Source organism: Dasypus novemcinctus, chromosome 12 (assembly GCF_030445035.2).
Source record: "Dasypus novemcinctus isolate mDasNov1 chromosome 12, mDasNov1.1.hap2, whole genome shotgun sequence".
Classification (NCBI taxonomy): Eukaryota; Metazoa; Chordata; class Mammalia; order Cingulata; family Dasypodidae; genus Dasypus; species Dasypus novemcinctus.
Genome location: NC_080684.1, coordinates 83,859,901 through 83,880,322, shown reverse-complemented (window position 1 = coordinate 83,880,322; position 20,422 = coordinate 83,859,901). Strand labels below are relative to the sequence as shown.

The following is a 20,422-nucleotide window of genomic DNA, read 5'->3' as shown; positions in this document are numbered from 1 at the left end:
TCAAAGACAGGACACTTGAAATGAGTCAGACTGAGGAACAGAAACAAAAAGAATTGTAAAAAGTAGGATACTTTAATACAGAACTTTGGATAATGGATAGAACATCTACTCAGAAGATCAATAAGGAAATACAGACTTAAATGATACTCTAAACCGACTATACCTAACAGACATATATAAAACATTTCACCCAACAACAACAGAATACACATTCTTCTAGAGTGCACATGGATCATTGTCAAGGATAGACCATATGCTAGGTCACAAAATGAGTCTCAATAAATTTAAAAAATTAAAAACCATACAATATATATTCTCTGACCACAACAGAATGGAACTGGCAAGCAATAATAGAGAATGGGAAAAATTCACAAATATGTAGAAATTAAACAACATATTCTTAAACAAACAATGAGTTAAAGAAAAAATAGAAACAAAATTAGAAAATACCTTGAGGTGAATGAAAATGAAAATATGGTGTACCAAAACGTATGGGATGCAATGAAGTCAGTTCTGAGAGAAATTTATAGCTCTAAATGCTTACATCAAAAAAAAAAGAAGAAAAACTTCCAACAGAGGCCTACATTCAAAACTGAAAGAACTAGAAAAAGAAGAGCAAAAAAAATCCAAAACAAACAGAAGGAAGGAAATAACAAAGATGAAAGTGAAGATAAATGAAATAGAAAATAAACAAATGAACAACAAAAGAATCAACAAAACCAAATGTTGATTCTTTGAGAAGAGCAATAAAATTGAGAAAACTTTAGCTCAACTGACAGAGGAGACAAATTACAAAAATCAGAAATGGAAAGTGGGACATTACTACCAACCCCTAAGAAAAAAATGGCTATGAGAGGATACTATGAACAACTGTACCCCAATAAATTAGGTAACTTAGATGAAATGGACAAATTCTTAGAAACACATGAACTACCTACATTGACTCAAGAAGAAATAGAAGATCTCAATAAACCAATTACTAGTAAAGAGATTGAATCAGTAATCAACCCCCCCCAAAAAACACAAAAGCCCAGGACTGTTGTGGGAAAATAGTAGGGACATGGTTTGAAGTTGAAATGTTTCCATAATGCAGACAAAATGTGTGGTCCTAGGAACACCAGGCCTTGACTAGACGGAACACTTCCTGGTTAGCCCAAAAATATGTTTGTGTGAGGAGGCATGTGAACTTTGTATGACCTGTTTCTTTTTATTGTAAATGTTGCACCCATTCTTTATTATTGTAAATAACAAACAGCTGCCTGTTAGTTCCTAAATAACTATCATGTGGAAACTAGGTTCGAGGCTCTCAGTTCCAGAAGCTGGAGTCCCCTCGTCCCATCTTTATTTACTCTCTTGTGTCTTTCTCTCTGTCCTTTATTTCTTTAAGTTCTACATCATTTTCCCTTCGAGGTAACCAATTGCTGAGCTAGTGCAGCACAGGACCAAATGGCTTCACTGGGAATTCTACCAAACATTCCAAGAAGACTGAACTCCAATCCTGTTCAAACTTTCCAAAAAATTATAGAAGAGACAACAGTCCCTAACTCATTCTACAAGGCCAACATCACCCTCATAACAAAGCTGGATAAAGATACCCCAACAAAAGAAAATTAAAAACCAATATCTCTTATGAACATAGATGTAACAATTCTCAACAAAATGCTAGCAAACTAAATTCAAAAGCATATTTAAAGAATTATATACTATGTTAAGTAGTATTTATCCTTGGTATGCAAGGTTAGTTCAACATAAGAAAATCAATTAATATAATATACCACATTAACAGAATGAAGGAAAAAAAAACCCCACATGGTCATTTCAATTGATGCAGAAAAGGCATTTGACAAAATCCAGCCCCCTTCTTGATACAACCACTTTGAACACTAGGAGGAGAGGAAGCTTCCTTAACATGATAGAGGGGATATATGAAAAGACCATAGCTATCATCCTGCTTCATGGTAAAAGACTGCACGTTTAGGACCAGGAGCAAGACAAAGATGCCCACTGTCACCACTGTTATTCAGCATTGTATTGGATTTTCTTGCCAGAGCAATTAGGCAAGAGAAGAAATAAAAGGCATCCAACTTGGAAAAGAAACAATAAAACTTTCCCTATTTGCAGGTGACATGATCCTATATTCAGAAAATCCAGAAAAATCCACAATAAGAGCCTAGAGCTAATAAATGAATTCAGCAGTGGTAGAGTACAAGATCAACATCCAAACATACACATTCAATAAACGATCGGAAGAAGAAATGAAGAAAAAATTTCAAGTCACATGAGCATCTAAAAGAATCAAATATTTAGGAATAAGACTAACAAATGATGCAGAGGACTTGTACACAGAAAACTATGACACCTTGCTCGGAGAAATTAGAAGACCTTAATAAATGTAAGGACATTCTGTGTTCATGGATTGGAAGGCTAAATATCATTAAGATGTCATTATTACCCAAGGCAGTATATAGATTCAATGAAATCCCAATTAAAATTCCAACAACCTTCTCTGCAGAAATGGAAAAACTAATCATTAAATTTACCTGGAAGGATAAGGGCCTCTGAAAGCTCTAAAGCCATCTTGAAAAAGAAAAGTGAAGTTGGGGAACTCACACTCCTAATTTTAAAACTTATTACAAAGTCACAGTAATTAAAAAACAAAAAATATGGATTGGCACATGGACAGACATATGGACCATTGTAATTGTATTGAGAGCTCAGAATTCAAGCCTCTCATGACCAAATGTTTTTTTACAAGGGAACAAAGACCACTCAATTGGGAAAGCATATTCTCTTCAACAATTGATGCCAGGAAAATTGAATCTCCTGTTGTAAAAACAAGGAGAACCCCTACCTCATACCTTATATAAAAATCATTCAAAATTGATCAAAGACCTAAATGTAAGAGCCAGAACTATCAACTTCCTAGAAGAAAATGTAGGGAAGCATCTTTAGGATCTTGGGTTAGGCAATGGTTTTTTAGACTTTACACTCAAAGCATAAGCTACGAAAGGAAAAAAAAAATAGGTGGAATTTAGACTCCTCAGCCCCAGTCACAACCAGTCTCTGGAATCTGCCAACACACACCGACCTGGTGACTCCCAAGCCTAGACTTAGCTAGCCCGCTCCCCAAACCTAGTGCTCATCAAGCACAAAGTCCAGCTCCTCTACCTGTGGGGAAGACTGAACAGTGTTTTGGTGGTTCCCTCCTCCCCCTTAACACAAAGGAAAAGTTGGGGAGAAAAGAAAACTGAGGTTTTTGGTGCCCTGAGGCTAACCAAGATCCATAGGGCTGTCTGTAACTCTGGATTCTGGATTCACAGACCAGGTCCAAGCCATTCTTACATCACCGTCAAGGTCCCCAATGGCATCCTTGGTTCTTAAGTTTCTTTTATTAGAAAGGACTGTAAGATAGCCACTTAGACACTTTATCTCCTCAGTATGCAAATGTAAATAAATTGTAATATATGAACTCTCTTGTTTTGTTATAAGAATGAGCCTGTCTGATTTCTGCTGTACATTACTGAAAGCTTTATTAAAAACAAGAGAAAAATAGATATATGGGACCTTATCAAAATAAAAAAACTTTTTTCCTCAAAGACCTTTATCATGAAAGTAAAAAGACAATGTACAGAAAAGGAGAAAACATATGGAAACCACATACCTGATAAAGGATTAATATCCAGTATATGTAAAGAAATTCTTCAATTTAACAGCAAAAAGTCAAACAACCCAATTAAAAATTTGGCAAAAAAACTTGAACAGACATCTCTCCAAAGCAAATATATAAATAGCCATAAAGCACATGAAAAGATGTCCAACATCATTAGCCATATGGGAAATTCAAATCAAAACCACAATGGGCGATACTATTTCCTACTCTTTAGAATGGCTACTATTAAAAAAAAAGAAAATAATGGATTTTGTAGAACATGTGTAGAAATAGAAACACTCATTCATTTCTTGTGGTAATATAAAATGGTTCAGCTGCTGTGGAAGATAGTTTGGCAGTACCTCAGAAAGCTAAGTATAGAACTCAATATGACCTGACAATCCCACTACTAGGTATATACCCAAATGATTTGAAAGCAAGGACTCGAACCGGTATTTGAACACGATATTTATAGCAACATTATTCACAATTGCCAAAATATGGAAGTAATCCAAATTCCACCAACCTATTAAAGGATAAACAATATGTGGTATATACATATAATGGAATATTATTCAGCTGTAAAAAGGAATTAAGTCCTCATCCATGTGACCACATGGATGAATCTTGAAGACAACCTGTTGAGTGAAATAAGCACAAATATTGTATGAGTTTACTGTTATGAAATAATTAGAATAAGCAATCTCATATAGTTTGAATCCAGAATATAGGTTACCAGGGATAAGGTGAGATTAGGGAATGGGAAGATAAGGCTTAAAATGTGAAAGATTCCTATTTGGAATGATGGAAATGTTTTGGCAATGGATTGTGGTGATGGTAGCACAACATTGTGAAGGCAGTAAACAGCACTGAAATATATATCTGAATGTGATTAAAAGGGGAAACATTGCATTGGCTGTATGGTAAGAAAATAACAAATTAAAATCAGTCCTTGTTACTATAGTACAGGAACAGTGAACTCTAAGGTAAACCATGGACTATACTTAATAATATAATTACAGAAATATGCTATCATTAATTGTACAAATGTTCCACACCAATCAAAGTGTTAGTAATAGGTGGTATATGGGAATCCTGAATTTTTTGCATGATTGTTCTGTAAACACACAACTTCTCTAATGAGGAAAAAATATATACACCATAGTAGTAAATTTCCTTTCATGAGTGTAAAGGTAACTCTTATCAGGAGTTAAATGTATTAACGTATTTAGCAGGAATATGAGTCCGTGATCATCTTGAAAATTATCCTAAATGAATTTAACAAGCCACAAGTGACATTGTGGATAAAAACTCTTCCTATAAAAATAGTGATGATTACTGTGCATCAGGCACTGTGGTAGCAGTTTACATGGGGTATCTACTTCAATCTTTACAACAAATCTATGAGATACCTATTACTAGAATATTCATTTGAGAGATAAGGAAACAAGGCAAATTACATAACTGAGGTTAAGTAATTTTCCCAAAGTCTTGCAGTTAGAGATGGAACCAGCATTTGAACACAGGAAGTTTGATTCCTGAGTCTGTGCCATTATCCATTATGCTGTTGTGCCTCTTTATGATTTACTAGGGGAATAAAAACTTCCTCAATAAGGTGAAAAGGTATCTATGAAAATACAACAGCAAACATCCTACCAAAAGGTAAAACCACACTAGGCATACCATTAAATTTATCCACAAGACAAGAATTACCCCTCATTATTTTACTGGTTCTAGGCAATGTAGATGTGTAAGAAGAAAAAAAAAAAGAATGACTATTGTAAAGGAAGAGATAAATGGTCATTATATCTAGAAAACTTAAGAGAACTCCTGCAAACTTACTCAAATTAATAAATGGCAACTCCATCCTTCAAGTTGATTAGGATAAAAATCTTGCGGTCATTCTTGTTTTCTCTCCTTTTCTTGCACTTCATAAGCAATCTGTCAGTAAGCCCAAGTATTTCTCCCTACTCCCACTGCTATCCGTTTGTTCTAAGCTATCATTATCTCTTTCCTGAATTACTATAGTAGACTCCTAATTGATCCCCCTGCTTCTACCCTTGCCCTGTTTAGACTATTCTTAACAGAGTACCAGAATGATCTTTTTAAAATGTATGTTAGATCATGCCATTTCTCTGTTCACAACCCTCCAGTGACTTTCCGTATCAGTCCGAGTCAACGTCAGAAAGGCCACGATGCTCTATGTGATCTGCTCTCACATCTCTGACCCATTCTCTGCTCTCCCTCTTTCAAGCTGCCCTAGCCTCACAGGCCTTTTTGCTGTTCCTTAATATGTTAAGCTCATCTGTGTCTCAGGGGCTTTGCCCTTGTGGTTCTCTCTGCATGAATACTTTCCCTCCACTCCTGCCAGTTACCTTTACCACAGGTATCTTCCCTACATAAAATAGTACTCTGTTCCTCTTACTTTTCTTCTTATCGTTTGTTTTCTGATATATTATACATCTGTTTATTTATTATTTGTTTCCCTGCATCGGAATGTAATTCAAGGAATGAAGGACTTTTTGTCTTTTGTCTGCCTTCCCTCTCCTGTCTCCCCTCCTGCCAACTGCCATGACTTCAGTGACTAGGACACTGTGAGCAGTGCCTGCTCATCTTAGGTGCTCAGTAACTTTTCAGAACAAACGAATGAGCTTTAAAAACAGAGCTTTCCTAACTTGCAGCAATAATTAAAAGATATGAAAAATAAGATTTCACCCACAATAGTAATAAAGAATTAAATTACCTAAGGGTTAAATTGACAAGGCAGCAGGCAATGATTAAGCACATGTGTACTTTTAATCCCTGCTCCTCCAGCTACTGGATGTGTAACCCTGAGTAAATTACTTTATTTCTCTATACATCAGTTATTTAATCTGTAAAGTGGAATAGCTGTAGTACCTACTTGATAGGGTTGCTGAGGATTTTTTTTTTACACTTTTATCTTCCTTTTTTGTCTTTTTAAAATTTTAAAATATTTTCTGCTATGAAGATTTAATGAGTTAATATTTATAATACTTTTAGAAAGAAAGAATAAAAAGTTAAGACCAATAATAAATAACATCTAATAAATACCTCCTATGGATCAGGTATTTAGTCTTTACATGCCTTTCTACTTAAATCTTCTCACAATACAATGAGGTAATTTTTGTGATTATCCTCAGTTTTTACTGATGAAGAAACTCAGGTTTAGATAAGTGCAGTACCTTGTCTAAGAATGTTATAAAAGTTACAGAGATGAAAACCAAATTTAGTTGGAAAGATACAGAATTGCGAAGATTATTTCTCCCTAATTTTCATGATAGGCTAGCAGCAATAACTTTAAAGAAAGACAGTTGATTTAATAAACATTTAAGGCAAGGAAAGTGCACCATAAACTTAGTTAAAAGATGAGTTAGGAGAAATATTTGTAACATTTATTATAGACAGGGCTAATATATATATTAACTTAATATGAAATAGGTCCTTTAAGTCAGTAAGAATAATGAAAATCATTAAGAATAATGAATAACTCAGAAAAAAATGAGCAAATAATATTAACAAGACATTATAGAAGGAGAACAATTGACCATGAAACGTGTGAAATTTCAGTCTCATAAATCAGAGAAAGGTAAATGAAAACAATGAGAGTGAAATATATTTTAGTGATTAATACTATTGGCTCTGGAATCAAGCAACCTAATTTCAAATCTTGATTCCAATACTTACTAGCTCTATCTTGAATGGATTACTTTTCTGTCCTTCCATTGCTTATTTGAAAACTGGGTGGTCATAAAAAGCACCTGCCTCATGTGTTGGTTTTGAAGATTAAATAACTTAATATATATGAAGCATTTAGCATAATGTCTAGCACATAGTTCCCAGTCAATGTTTTATTTATGCTTTGTTCCTCATGCTACCTTAGATTCCCAAGTACTTGGAAAGGTCTGGGATTCTCATATTTTGGGGGTGTTATTATAATGAGAACCTGTGTTAGTTTCCTATCACTGCTGTAACAAATTACCACAAATTTAGTGGTTTCAAACAACACAATTTTATTATGTTACGGTCCTAGGGGTCAGTAGATTTTGGAGCTAAAATCAAGGGTAAGCATGGCTGCATACCTTTCCAAAGGCTCTAGGGGAGAATCAGTTTTCTTGCCTTTTCTAGCTTCCAGAGGCTGCTTGCCTTCCTCGGTTCATGGTTTCCTTCCACCTGGATTGGCTGGTTGAGTTTTCCTCATGATGCCATCTCTCTGGTTTTGACTCTCTTACCTCCCTCTTCCCCATTTAAGGATGCTTGTGATTATATTGGGCCCTCCTGAATAATCCAGGATAAGGTCAGCTGAACAGCAGTGTAATTCCATCTGCTCGTTTAATTCCCTCTTGCTATGTGTATTAGTTTCCTAGGACTTCTGTAACAAATGACCACAAACTGGGTGTCTTAAACAACAGAAATTTATTCACTCACAGTTCTAGAGGCTAGAAGCCTGAAATCAAGGTGTCAGCAGGGCCATGCTTGCTCTGAAGGCTCAGTGGAAGAATCCTTCCTTGCCTCTTCCAGCTTCTGGTGGATGCTGGCAATCCTTGCTTTCCTTGGCCTTTAGTTGCATTGCTGCAGTCTCTGCCACTGTCTTCATGTGGCCTTCTTCTCTGTGTGTCTGAACCTCCTTCTCTTTTTTCTTGTAAAGACACTAGTCATATTTAGGGTCCACCTTAGTCCTTTATGACTGCATCTTAACTAATTATATCAGCAAAGATCCTATTTCCAAATAAGGTTCACATTCCAAGATTCTGCGAGGACATGAATATTGAGGGGACACTATTCACCCATCCCACCATGTAACGTAACATAGTCACAGGTTCCAGGGATTAGGCTCAGGACATCTTTGGAGGTCCATTATTCTGTCCACCTCAGCACCTGAAATTAGTTTTACTTAGGAACAGAATAGAGAGTGTGTAAACTACAATGTAAACTATAATCCATGCGGTGCAACAGTGCTCCAAAATGTATTCACCAAATGCAGTGGATGTGCCACAATGATGAAAGAGGTTGTTGATATGGGAAGAGTGGGGGTGGAGTGGGGTGTGGGGTATGTGGGAACCTCTTATATTTTTTAATGTATCTATGTATCTTCAAAAAAAAAGAACAAAATAGGAGTATAGGAAGAGCAATTGTCACTAAAATCAGTGATTACATAATAAAGAGAGATTAATCTGAGTTATCTATTTTTCAGGAATGAGTTTCTGGTGAAAAAGGCACAAGAGAAGATGGGGAAGAGAAATATGCTTTCCTCTGAGCACTAGAGGAAAAGTTGAAACTAGGTTGAAATAGATGCTTTGGTTTCTCTCTCATGTTTTCTTGACTTTAAGGTTCTTTGCATAGTTACAAATTCCTTCTCATATTTTGAAATGCTATTTTCTGGGATATATTGGATATATTGTAGAAGGTTAAAAGTTTCATGATTATGGCTCAAGCAGTTATTTCTGCTCAGTCAGCCAATTCTGGTTGTTCTGTGAATTAGAGTAGGAACAAGCAGTTCAAGATGTGTATTATTTATTAGAAAATATTTGGTTAGTGTAAATTGGCAGTGGCACTCCCTAATGTGCTGCCTTTTTTTCAAATAATGCATCAAGTCTATTCAATGACTGTATACTAGATCTATTTATTTTCGTTCTAAAGGTAATAAATGTTCAAAAAAATTTTTGACCCAATCATATGGGCATTTATTTAACACAAAGCCAATGTTTAGAAAACATTTTATATGACCAGATTTAACTCAAGTTTTCTTTTTCTCCTCTGGAAATAATTATATAGACCTGACCTGTGCTGTAAAATATAGTAGCCACAGGGGAGTAGATGTGGCTCAAGCAGTTGGGCTCCTGCCTCCCACATGAGAAGTCCCGGGTTTGGTTTCTGGTGCCTCCTAAAGAAGATGAGTGGATGCAGTGAGCTGACACAATGAGCTGGTGCAATGACATAATGAATGAACAGGTGCAACAAGCAGAGATAACGAGCAGGGCATGGATGTGGCTCAAGAAGTTTGGCACCTGCCCCCAATGAAGGAGGTCCCTGGTTTGATTCCTGGTGCCTCCTAAAAAAGATTGGCAGACAACAAGCTGACACAATGAGCAGAGACAATGAGCAGTCACAGCCAGCAAACAATGAGCAGACAGATGAGGAGCCATCTCAGTGGGAGGAAATACAGTAGCCACTGTTCACATGAGGCTACTGAGCACTTGGAATGTGACTAGCACTAACTAAGATGTCCTGTACCTAAAAAAATAAACACAGATTGTGTAAATAGTATAACAAGGAATGTAAAATACTTCAATTTTTAAATATTATTGCCTGCTGAACTGATGATATTTTGGATATATTAGGTTAAATAAAGTACATTAAAACTAATTTCACCTTTTTCTTTTTGCCTTTTTAATGTGGCTACTGGAAAATTTTAATGTACATATGTGGCTGACATTATATTTCTACTGAATAATGTTGATAAGAGATCCATTTGACCCATATGGGACATTTCTAGCATGTGATAATAAAATTATATCATTACTGTAGACAGCCCCTAACTTGCAATACTCAGTAGCATGTGCACATGTGTCCAGTTCATCCAAAATGCATAGATACAAACTGTTAAGATACAAATTGAAAAGAGGAGGGACTCTGTTTTGCATTGCTTGAAATTATCTGATCTGTCAGAAGACTTTTCCTACATACTCTGACCCTACCTAAAGGATTAGGTGCACATTCTGTACGAATTTTCAAATCTGGTGACCTGGAGTGATCTCATACAGCTCTAAAGCATTTCCAAATGTCAAAAGTCAGATAAAGGTTAAGAAAAGCTGAAACAGTCTTATGTTGCTCCTGATGGATTTTCCCCATAGGTTGAAGGAGGGTATAAGGATGATAAATTTGTGGCATAATGTACCTAAATCTTATTTGCTATACTTGTGAATATTGGCCTAAGAAACTCAGGCTTACAGTTTATTTAGGAAAAATATTTGATATAATATGTGAACAATATATTCTGACTATTTAATATCCTGATGACTTGAAAGTTAAGGAACAAACCTATTTTGCTTACATTTGTTCTAAAACATACTAATCCAATTAGTTACATTAGTTCTGAAGTATAACAAAGGAAATTACATCTTTAGTAATTGAGGATATCATATTGTCTCAGAGCATTCATTCTGGACAAGAATTTTCAAATGCAGAATTAAAAATATTGGCAAGTAGTTATAGAAGTGTAATTGAGTATATATTAGACTAAGAAAAGGATTTATAAATTGCCTTTTTTGAGTAAATATATGTTTTAAACTTTTTCAATACATTTTTCTCTTTTCCACTAAAACTTTCATATTTAGATCTGTATTCTTTCTGGAACTGATTTTCAATTAACTAAGACTTTAATATACGTACTCTTTTTTCAGTTGATGATTATATTTGAAAAAAGTGAAGAATGGAGTGCAAAAAGTTGGAATGAAACAGAATATTATCTCAAAGCTTGAGTTTTTAAACATCAATATTTATTTTTTAAAGTAGATTTTCAATTTAAGGATTTGAGTTGAGCTTATTGATAGTATTTCAAATTTATGTAGATGCTATTATAGATATGTGGATATGTGCTTAAGGTTCTGTCAATAGATGCCATCTAGTATATTTATAAATATACTAGAATTCTATTCTGTACTTCCTTGTTTTAAAAAAATGTTTCTACATCTATTCTATTTAGAAATGAAGGCATGTATTGGAGATGGTTTTCATGCTCCTTATTATAATTAATTCTTTTCTTTCTTTTTTTCTGGTAATGGTTAACTGAGATGGTATTAGTAAATGACATCTATAGGCCTCAAATCTCAATTTAGTTATAAATGTCAATATCTTTCCCTACTAAATTTTTATAAGGCTTAATAACAAGCAGGAAAATTATAAAATGTATTTGAGTTAATTTATGGTATTTTCTCATTTCTTTTCCATCCTTTGCCAGAGGTATTCCCAAGCAACCTAGCTTTAACTGAAACTTGACTTTCCCTAAAAGGCACCACTGCCCTTGCAGTTCTCTCTCTTTTTTTTTTAAAGATTTATTTTTTATTTATTTCTCTCCCCTTCCCCCCCGCCACTGCCCCCAGATGTCTGCTCTCTGTGTCCATTTGCTGTGTGTTCTTCTGTGATGGCTTCTATCCTTGTCAGCGGCACTGGGAATCTGTGTTTCTTTTTGTTGCGTCATCTTGTTGTGTCAGCTCTCTGTGTGTGCAGTGCCACCCTGGGCAGGCTGCACTTTCTTCACGCAGGGCGACTCTCCTTATGGGGCGCACTCCTTGCACGTGGGGCTCCCCTACGTGGGGGACACCCCAGCGAGTAATGGCACTCCTTGCACACATCAGCACTGCGCATAGGCCAGCTCTGCACGGGTCAAGGAGGCCCCGGGGTTTGAACCATGTGGAAGGCAGACGCCCTATCCATTGGGCCAAGTCCGCTTCCCTGCAGTTCTCCTTAATGGAGATAGCTCATCATCCATGTACTTTGTGCATGGTAGAGGCTCAGTCTTTCTCTTGCTCATATCCTATCCATGTGGATATCATCTCCCATAGATTGTATCTTAAACATGTCTATTTGAAGTTCTTCTTCCCTCTCTATCTACCACTGTATTTCTATTAGTTCAGATTTCTGTTTCTCACCTGGACCGTTAAAATAGACTATTAACTGACACTTGCCACCAACTGTTCACTTTGTTCACTTTCCAGTTGCCATGAAAGCACTCATTCTAAAACACTGACCTCATCATGTTATAAATATGCTTAATAGTTTCTGATAAACCTCTAGTTTCAAACTGCCTACAGAATAAAGCCCAAACTTCCCAATGTGGTGCAAGCTCACCTTTTACTCTCCTCATATTTTGCAGTCTTTTGTTTTTCCTTAAAGACATAAATGGTCATTGTAACTATTCAACCAACTGAGATGTGAATTATCATTTTGAATGTATTTTTCTATGTGGGCACAAATATTTCTCATCTGTACAATGGGAATGATAGTTATCTATCTTATAGTTATGTATTTACAAATGAGTTAATAATGCTTGTAACACTCACAATCTTCTGTAATTTGCTTTTTTAACTTAGAATGTTTTGGTTAACTTTCAAGGTCAATACATATAGAGCAAACTTACTTATTTTAATAGTTGCATAATATAATGTTTTAGGATTCTAATTCCATCACCGCCTTCCCTACAGTAAAATCTGGACTATAGAGAAGAGCAACCACAAAGCTCTTCAGGGAAGATGGAATTAGTCTTACAAATTTGTTCCTTACAGTCCTGGTTAATGGTGTGTCCTCTGGATATTCCAGGGCTGGGTGGGCAGCTCTCAAATGGTAAATCCATTCTAGCATTCCAATCTCCCCAAGCCTTTGAATTCCCTCTTCTGCTGTGTACCAGGGCAAATCAGGCATCTCAACCTCAAATTTTAGTCTAGTAATAGGTATCGAAGACAAGAGAAGTGTTGGGAATGGGTAAAGAGAAGGATTAGCAATGCCTTGCAAGCTACTGATCTCAGGGCATTCCCCTGCGTTTTCTTCTGGTGAGACAGGATTAATCTCTTCAGGCAGGAGTTGGAAGGCAGTTTCCTCAGGGCAGACTGAAGGCTTGGCAGTGCATACTGGAGTTTGGCTGGTATGTGCCTCAGGGCTGGGAGGAGGTCTAGACTACCTGATACAGGCCAGAGGCTGGGCAAGGCAGGCTTCAGTTTGGCTGGTACCCACCTCTGGGATGGAAGTTGTTTCAGACTCCCTGGAGCAGGCTGGCGGCTGGATGATACAAGGTTAACAAGGTGTGGCTTGGACAGGGCAGGCCTTGGCAGCCTTATCTGGTAAAGTCTCAGCAGAATTCACGGTTCTAGTGTCTCCATCAATATCCTCATCATCCCATATGTCTCCATCCTAGTCCTCTGGATTCTGCTCTTTTCCAATCAGTGCCTTCACTTTAACTGCAGAAACCCTGTGGGGTTGAGATTTTAGTTTCCTTTGTAACTCCGCTACTTGTACAATGAGAGTGTGAGTTTGGTTCACAGATATGTCAAGCCTGTGACTGTAGGAGACAAGGTTTTCTTTCAGAGCACACGTAGAAACTTTTGCATCATCCATTTGGTGTTTAAGTTTCAAATTTGAAGCCTTTAACTCCTTTCTCTCTGTGGTTACAGTATCCAGGGTATCTAGGAGGAGCCAGACAACATAATTCTACTGTTTGACTCCACAAAACTCTGTTAAGCTATTGAAAACACAGATCCTTGCTTTTTACAAGCGTGACAGTAGGGGAATCCAGTGATGCTGTTTTGCATATCTCATTTGCCAACTTGCTCCGTGGACTGTTAGCAGACTCTTCGTTACTGGAAAGGGAGTCGTCAGTACCCCTGAGACCAACTGGAGTAGAAAGACAGTTGCAAAACTCCCAGAACCACCTCAGACATCCCATATTTAGGCCTCTGTACCACTCCCGGTACCAAGCTGTATTAGTCAGCGTTCTCTACGGAAACAGAATCTGCAAGGGATATCTGTCAATAGTAAGAGATTTATCAGAGTCTCTCACACAGCTGTGGGGATGTAGGAGTCCAGGTTCTGCAGGCAGGCTGTAACCAAGAGCTCCGATGAAAGTTTATGCAGCTTCTTGACGAGTTCTGGGAGATGTTGGCTGTCCAAAGATGAGCTGGAAATTCTCACTTAATGCTGGAATCACTTCCCCTTTTAAGGGATTCAACTGAGTGGATTAAGCATCACTCATTGCTGATAGCAATCTCCCTGACTGATGTAATGATAACCAACTATCTCTGATTTACCACTGCATAAAGTCAATGGTGACTAAAGTCCATAAATGCCCTTTTACTACAGTTAGCCCAGTGCTTGCTTGACCAAACAACTGGGCACAGTTACTTGGCCAAGTTGACACTATAGCCTGACCATGACAATATTTGATCTGTCAATTAGGTTTCATTGGTCAATATATCCATCTTTGTGCCAGTGCCATTCTGTTTTGAGTACTTAGCTATGTAATATGCTTTCAAGTCAGGAAGTATGAGTTCTCTGACTTCACTCATCTTTTAAAAGATGTTTTTGGCTATTTGGGGCACTTAACCATCCAAATACATTTGATAATTGGTATTTCCATTTCTTCAAAGTAGGCTGTTGGAATTTTGATTGGGATTGCATTGAATCTGTATATCATTTGGGGTAGAATTGATGTCTTAATAATATTTAGTCTTTCAGTACATGAGAATGGACTGTCTTTCCATTTATTTAGGTCTTTTAAAATTTCTTTTAGCTATGTTTTATAGTTTTGTGTAGTCCTTTACATCCTTGGTTAAATTTATACCTAGATATTTGATTCTTTTAGATCCTGTTGTAAGTGGAATCTGTTTCCTAATTTCTGTCTCAGATTGCTCATTACTAGTGTATAAATGCACTACTGATTTTTGTGTGTTGACCTTGTATCCTGCCACTTTGCTGAATTTATTTATTAGCTCTAGTAGCTTTAGTGTCAATTTTTGGGGACTATTTATAGGATTATGTCATGGGCAAATAGCAAAAGGTTTACTTCTTCTAAGTTGAATGCATCTTCTTTCTTGTGTAATGCTCTGGCTAGAACTTCCAATACAGTGTTGAATAACAGTGGTGACAGCAGGCGTCCTTGCTTTGTGCTAGATCCATCCTAGAGGGGAAGCTTTTCAGTCTTTCACCATTGAGTATGATGAGGGCTGTCAGTTTCTCATATATACCCTTTATCATGTTATGGAAGTATCTAATGTCATTTTATGCTATAGATTTCCTTTTAGGTATTGTTTTAGTTGCATCTCAAAAGTCTTTGTGTGTTGTGTTTTCTTTCTCTCGCGTTTCAAAATACTTTCTAACTTCCTTTTTGATATTGTCTTTGACTTATATGTTATTTAGTTTTCAATATTTTGTGGTTTCCATATATCTTTCTATTACTGATTTCTAATTTAATTCCATTGGAGTTAGAGAATATATTTTGTGTGATTTGAATTCTTTTAGATTTATTGAGACTTGTTTTATGGCCTACAAAATGATATATCTTGGTAAATGTCTTATGTTCATTTGAAAAGAAATTATATTCTACTATAATAAGATGGAGTGTTCTATTAATATCAATTAAGTCAAGTTAATACTATTATTCAAATCTTTTATGTCCGTACTGATTTTATGTCTATTTGTTCTTCAGTTATTGAGAGAGGGGGTTTGAAATATTCAAGTATAATTGTCAATATGTCTATTTCTCTTTGTAGTTTTATGAATTTTTTGTTTCATGTGTTTTGCAGCTCTGTTATTAGGTGCAAAACATTGTTATATTGTTATGTCCTCTTGATAAATTGATGCATTTATTTTTATGAAATGAGTCTGTCTTATCCCTTGAAATATTCTTTGCTCTAAAATCTAGTTTCAATATTAATATAGTTATTTATGTTTCTCTTGAGTAGTGTATATGGTATATATTTTCCCATCCTTTTACTTTTAACCTATTTGTGTTTCTGTGTTTAAAGTGAAATTCTTGTGGCGAGAACATAGTTGGATGTTCCTTTTTTCCAGGCTGATAATCTTTCTTTTTCAATTGTGATTAGACTGTTTACGTTTCATGTAATCATTGATATGGTTGTGTTTAAATCTACCATTTTTATTGTTTGCTTTCTAATTGTTCTATCTATTCTTTGCTCCCCTTTCTCATTTTATGCTTCTTTTGGACTAATTGAGGTGTTTTTCTTTTGTGATTCCATAGGTTATTTCGAATAAGTGCAATATTTGTTTTAACATTTCTGTTTCACTTATTGCTTATTTATTCATCAAAACTAAGCTTTTATTTAATTATTTTTATTCATATAATTCAGCACAAAATAATTAAATATTGTTTTATTGAGGTTTTAGAGAAAGGCTTACTGGGGTAAGTGAGTCCTGATCTGGGTTTTGGAGGAATAGTAAAATATGATTGGTTAGATAATTCATTTTATTTAGGTGGAAAGGCATGATTAACAGCATGAAGATGGGAATGAATAGGGCAGGAATTAGACAAGCTTAGCAGGGCAAAGTATAAAAATTCCAAGAATATAGTAACTCAAAAATATTTCAAGGATTGATTTTTTCAGGATGTTAAAAACAATCTTTAATGATAAACTGTAAAACATATGCACATTTTATAATTTTCCTGGTTCACCTGCCACACTTTTTATTCTCAAGATAAAGTACTATTAAATAAAATAAATCATTGGATTGAAAGAAAGTCAACATCAATACAGCTTTACAGTCAGCCAGTTATATTGGACATTAGTTTCCTTAAGGCCCTTCTTAATTACCAAATTAATTTTTAAATGTAATTCTAATTTTACTTGACCTCTGTACTTACTGCTTTTTGAAATATTTTCCTCTTGTAAATTGTATAGTGCTTTTTCTTAATTTTATTCCTACTCCTGAACAACTTCTAAATCTTCTTAATAGAATGTTTCCTCTGCTGAACCCCTTAAGTTTTGTGGATCCTTCACAGTTCTATCTTCTGTCCTGTATTCCTCTCTTTCTTTTTCTCACTAGGATGCTTTCATATAGATGCTTTGAGAGTTTCAGTGAGGGCTGGGAGGTTTTCAGATTTTGAGTTGCCTTATACTTGGAGCTATCTACCCACCCTCAGGTTTGATTATTATTATTTTTCACCAGAGATTGACAGATTTTAATTAATATCAACCTTTGAAAGAAGGTTTCACCTTGCCCCATGTACAAATTTGCCACTGAGATGTTAGAAGCTAAGGGCTTCTCTCTTAAAAATTCTGATATCAGCATTCCCATGGTTGTATATTCTACCTAATAATTTGCTCTAATAATTTATTGAACTATGTTCTAAAACATATAAAACATATTAGCACTGTGTTCTAGACTGTTCTAAGAACTTTATAGATATTGATTCGTTTGATCTTCACAACAACCCTATAAGCTATTATTATCATCGCTATTTTACAATGAGGAATTTAAGTTCAGATAGATTAAATATTTCACCTAGGGCTATACCCCCAGCAAGTAATGAAGCCAAAATTTGAACTTAGGCAGTCGAAGTTGTATATTTATGTAACCTTCTGGAAATCCTTACTTATATGTAAGTACATCAGATACTTAAAATTCAGTGTTTCCAAACCTGAAGTAATTGTTTCTACTTTATCTGCACTGCCCTCCCAGCAAATTTGCTCCTCTTCTCCATTTCCCATCTTAATGTCATTATCTTCCTTCTAATTATCTCAGTTTGAAATCTAAGTCATTCTAGACTCCTACTTTCTTTTTCTCTCCCTTCTTCCAATTGGTCCCTGTGCCTTATTGATTATTCCTTTTACTTAACTCTTGATTCAGTATATTCCACCCATTTTCATTGTTCCACTTTAAGTCTGTGGTGATCTCTTTTCTGGAATAGCTAGTTACTCTTTTCTCACAGATCCTAGTATGTTGCTTGGTATCTCAATTCTTACATCTTTTTTTGTTCTTGTTAAAGACCTGGACATAGAATTTTGTGCAGTCAGTGCCTAGCTTAATATATGAAATGCAATTGGTATGCAATACATATTTTGCAAATACATGAATTAATTTACCACTAGAGATTAATTTGGATATCTTTAAAATCATCATAAATACCAGATAAAGTCATTATTGGTTAACTTTTGGGAAAGTGCCTTTTTTGCTTTATTTTTCCAAACTAAAATAGTTCCTTTAATTGTGGTGATGAAGGATAAAATTGACTTTTTTATATAGTAATATGTTATCTCCCGAATATATTGTGTATTAAAATCAATGACAACTGCAAAATTGTTGGAGTCATTTTATGGTTTATAACAGTCAAAATCATCAATTATACTTTCAAGAATGAAATACTGACTACATTTTCTTGGTAGCAATAGAACTGCAAAAAGAGTTTACTTTCTTCCTATAATACAAAAATACCTTATAACTTATATAAATCACTGCTATATCGGAATGTATGTGTTAAAAGGAAAGAGGTGAGAATCATAAATCCTTACTCTTTCGTATAGAATATGGTAGCTGATATTGTTACCAATGTATGAATAATAGAAAATAATAGGGAAATTTTGGATCCAAACTTTATTGCATGTCAGTGAATATACATTCACTAATAATTTCTGAAAGTAGTTACCTTCCTATCAAATTCCCTTCATCTAATAAATGAAGATATTGTTCTGTGGGGAATACATGAAAGATGATAATAATTTTCTATATGACTTAAATTTTCGTATGCAATATGCTGCTGTGGGACTATCAGGCTTCTTTTGGTTTTTTTAAAGCATGATTCTGCTCAACCATTAACTGTGTGCTTATGCTTTATTTGCAGCATCTGGCGAGGTCCCAATGTGAACTGCACAGACAGTTCGGGTTACACTGCTTTACACCATGCAGCCTTAAATGGACATAAGTAAGTGCCATTTATTTGGACTGGTATCCTTTTGTATTTACTTACGTGTGATGGACTTATTTATATCTGAAGATTACTGTTTCATGTCACTATGATTCTACTGGGCTTAGATGAATTTGAGCAGGCACTAGGCGGTAGCACTGACACATTAAACCGTAGGAATTTTGCTGAGGATGATTGTGTGTGGGTGTAAACTGAGACTTGCTCAAAAAGAGTCAAATACCACACAGGGAGAATGGAGGAAGTGACAGAACCATGTTAGTAATGTGTAGCTTTGGAGAGAGAATAGGATGAAACCACTTGATAACTCCCTCCCTTTTTTAGTGTAACCCTGTATTCATCCAATTTGAGAATATTTACTAGCAGTGAAATCTCAATAGATTTCTGCTGTTACAAGCCAGGAGACCTTATATTAACTACTTCAAAATCCTTGAAATTTAGCTAGAATGCTTTCTCTTTGTCATCCATGATATCTTTCTAGTTTTAAACTTCTCAGCTCTAAATATTTTTAAAACTATGGAATTATGTTTCAAGGAATATGATAGTGCACAGTATGGAGGGTGAAAGAATGTATCACACCACACTGCCACTGTAATTCCAGTGTTTCAGCCAGCTAACTACTGATTTTGTGACAGAGTCTAAGTATGAAGAGTCCCCTGAATGTTTCAGATGTTCCTCCTTCTGTGTCTTTCCCTGCCCCCCCCGCCCCCAATATACTCAAGTGATCCAAGTTCGTTTTCTAGATTGAAAGGGGATGATACATAGAATGAATTCCTTCCATTTTATTTCATTTCAGTGTTCTATATTGTGGTAATTACTGCCTCAAAAAGGCTAGTTGCTTTTTGCTTTCCCACCTCATTTTTCTTTTAGTGTGTCACTTGAGACACAAGGGACTTAGTGATACTTGACACATTTTATGACCCCAAAGAACTCACTGAAAGAAATTTATTGATTTTTTGTTGTCATTATTTATTACCATGACATCTTTTTTTCTTAATATTTACTGCAAAAACCCAACAATATCATTCTGTTTGGAAACTACCCTAATTACATAAGATATTATAAACTTAATATTTCATTATTTGGATTCTTAGCATTGAAATTCTCTAATTACATTTCTTTTGATCTAGTTCCTATTCTATACCATTTCACCTTATACCATTCGATTTACAACTATATATTTGCTGGGTCTTTTCGAGCTATGTTGCTATCCAGATCCCTGCCACCTGAAGCTTTCAAAGTAGAACAGTATTATTTATTCTTCTTTGTACCTTGGTACAAAGGAATGAAGTCCAATTTATTAGTCCAAAGCATACAATATTGATGGG

General features: G+C 35.5%; 1 protein-coding gene across 9 annotated transcripts in view; it reads left to right on the top strand.

Annotated features, from left to right (window-relative positions):
- The window catches only part of ANKS1B (ankyrin repeat and sterile alpha motif domain containing 1B), a 1,292,741-nt gene that overhangs the window by 182,220 nt on the left and 1,090,099 nt on the right, over positions 1 to 20,422 (top strand). For all 9 annotated transcript variants that reach the window (XM_058308590.2, XM_058308586.2, XM_058308588.2 and 6 more), the window contains exon 2: positions 19,014 to 19,094. In XM_058308590.2, the coding sequence (XP_058164573.1) occupies positions 19,014 to 19,094 (81 nt within the window). The remainder of the gene's footprint in view (positions 1 to 19,013; positions 19,095 to 20,422) is intronic.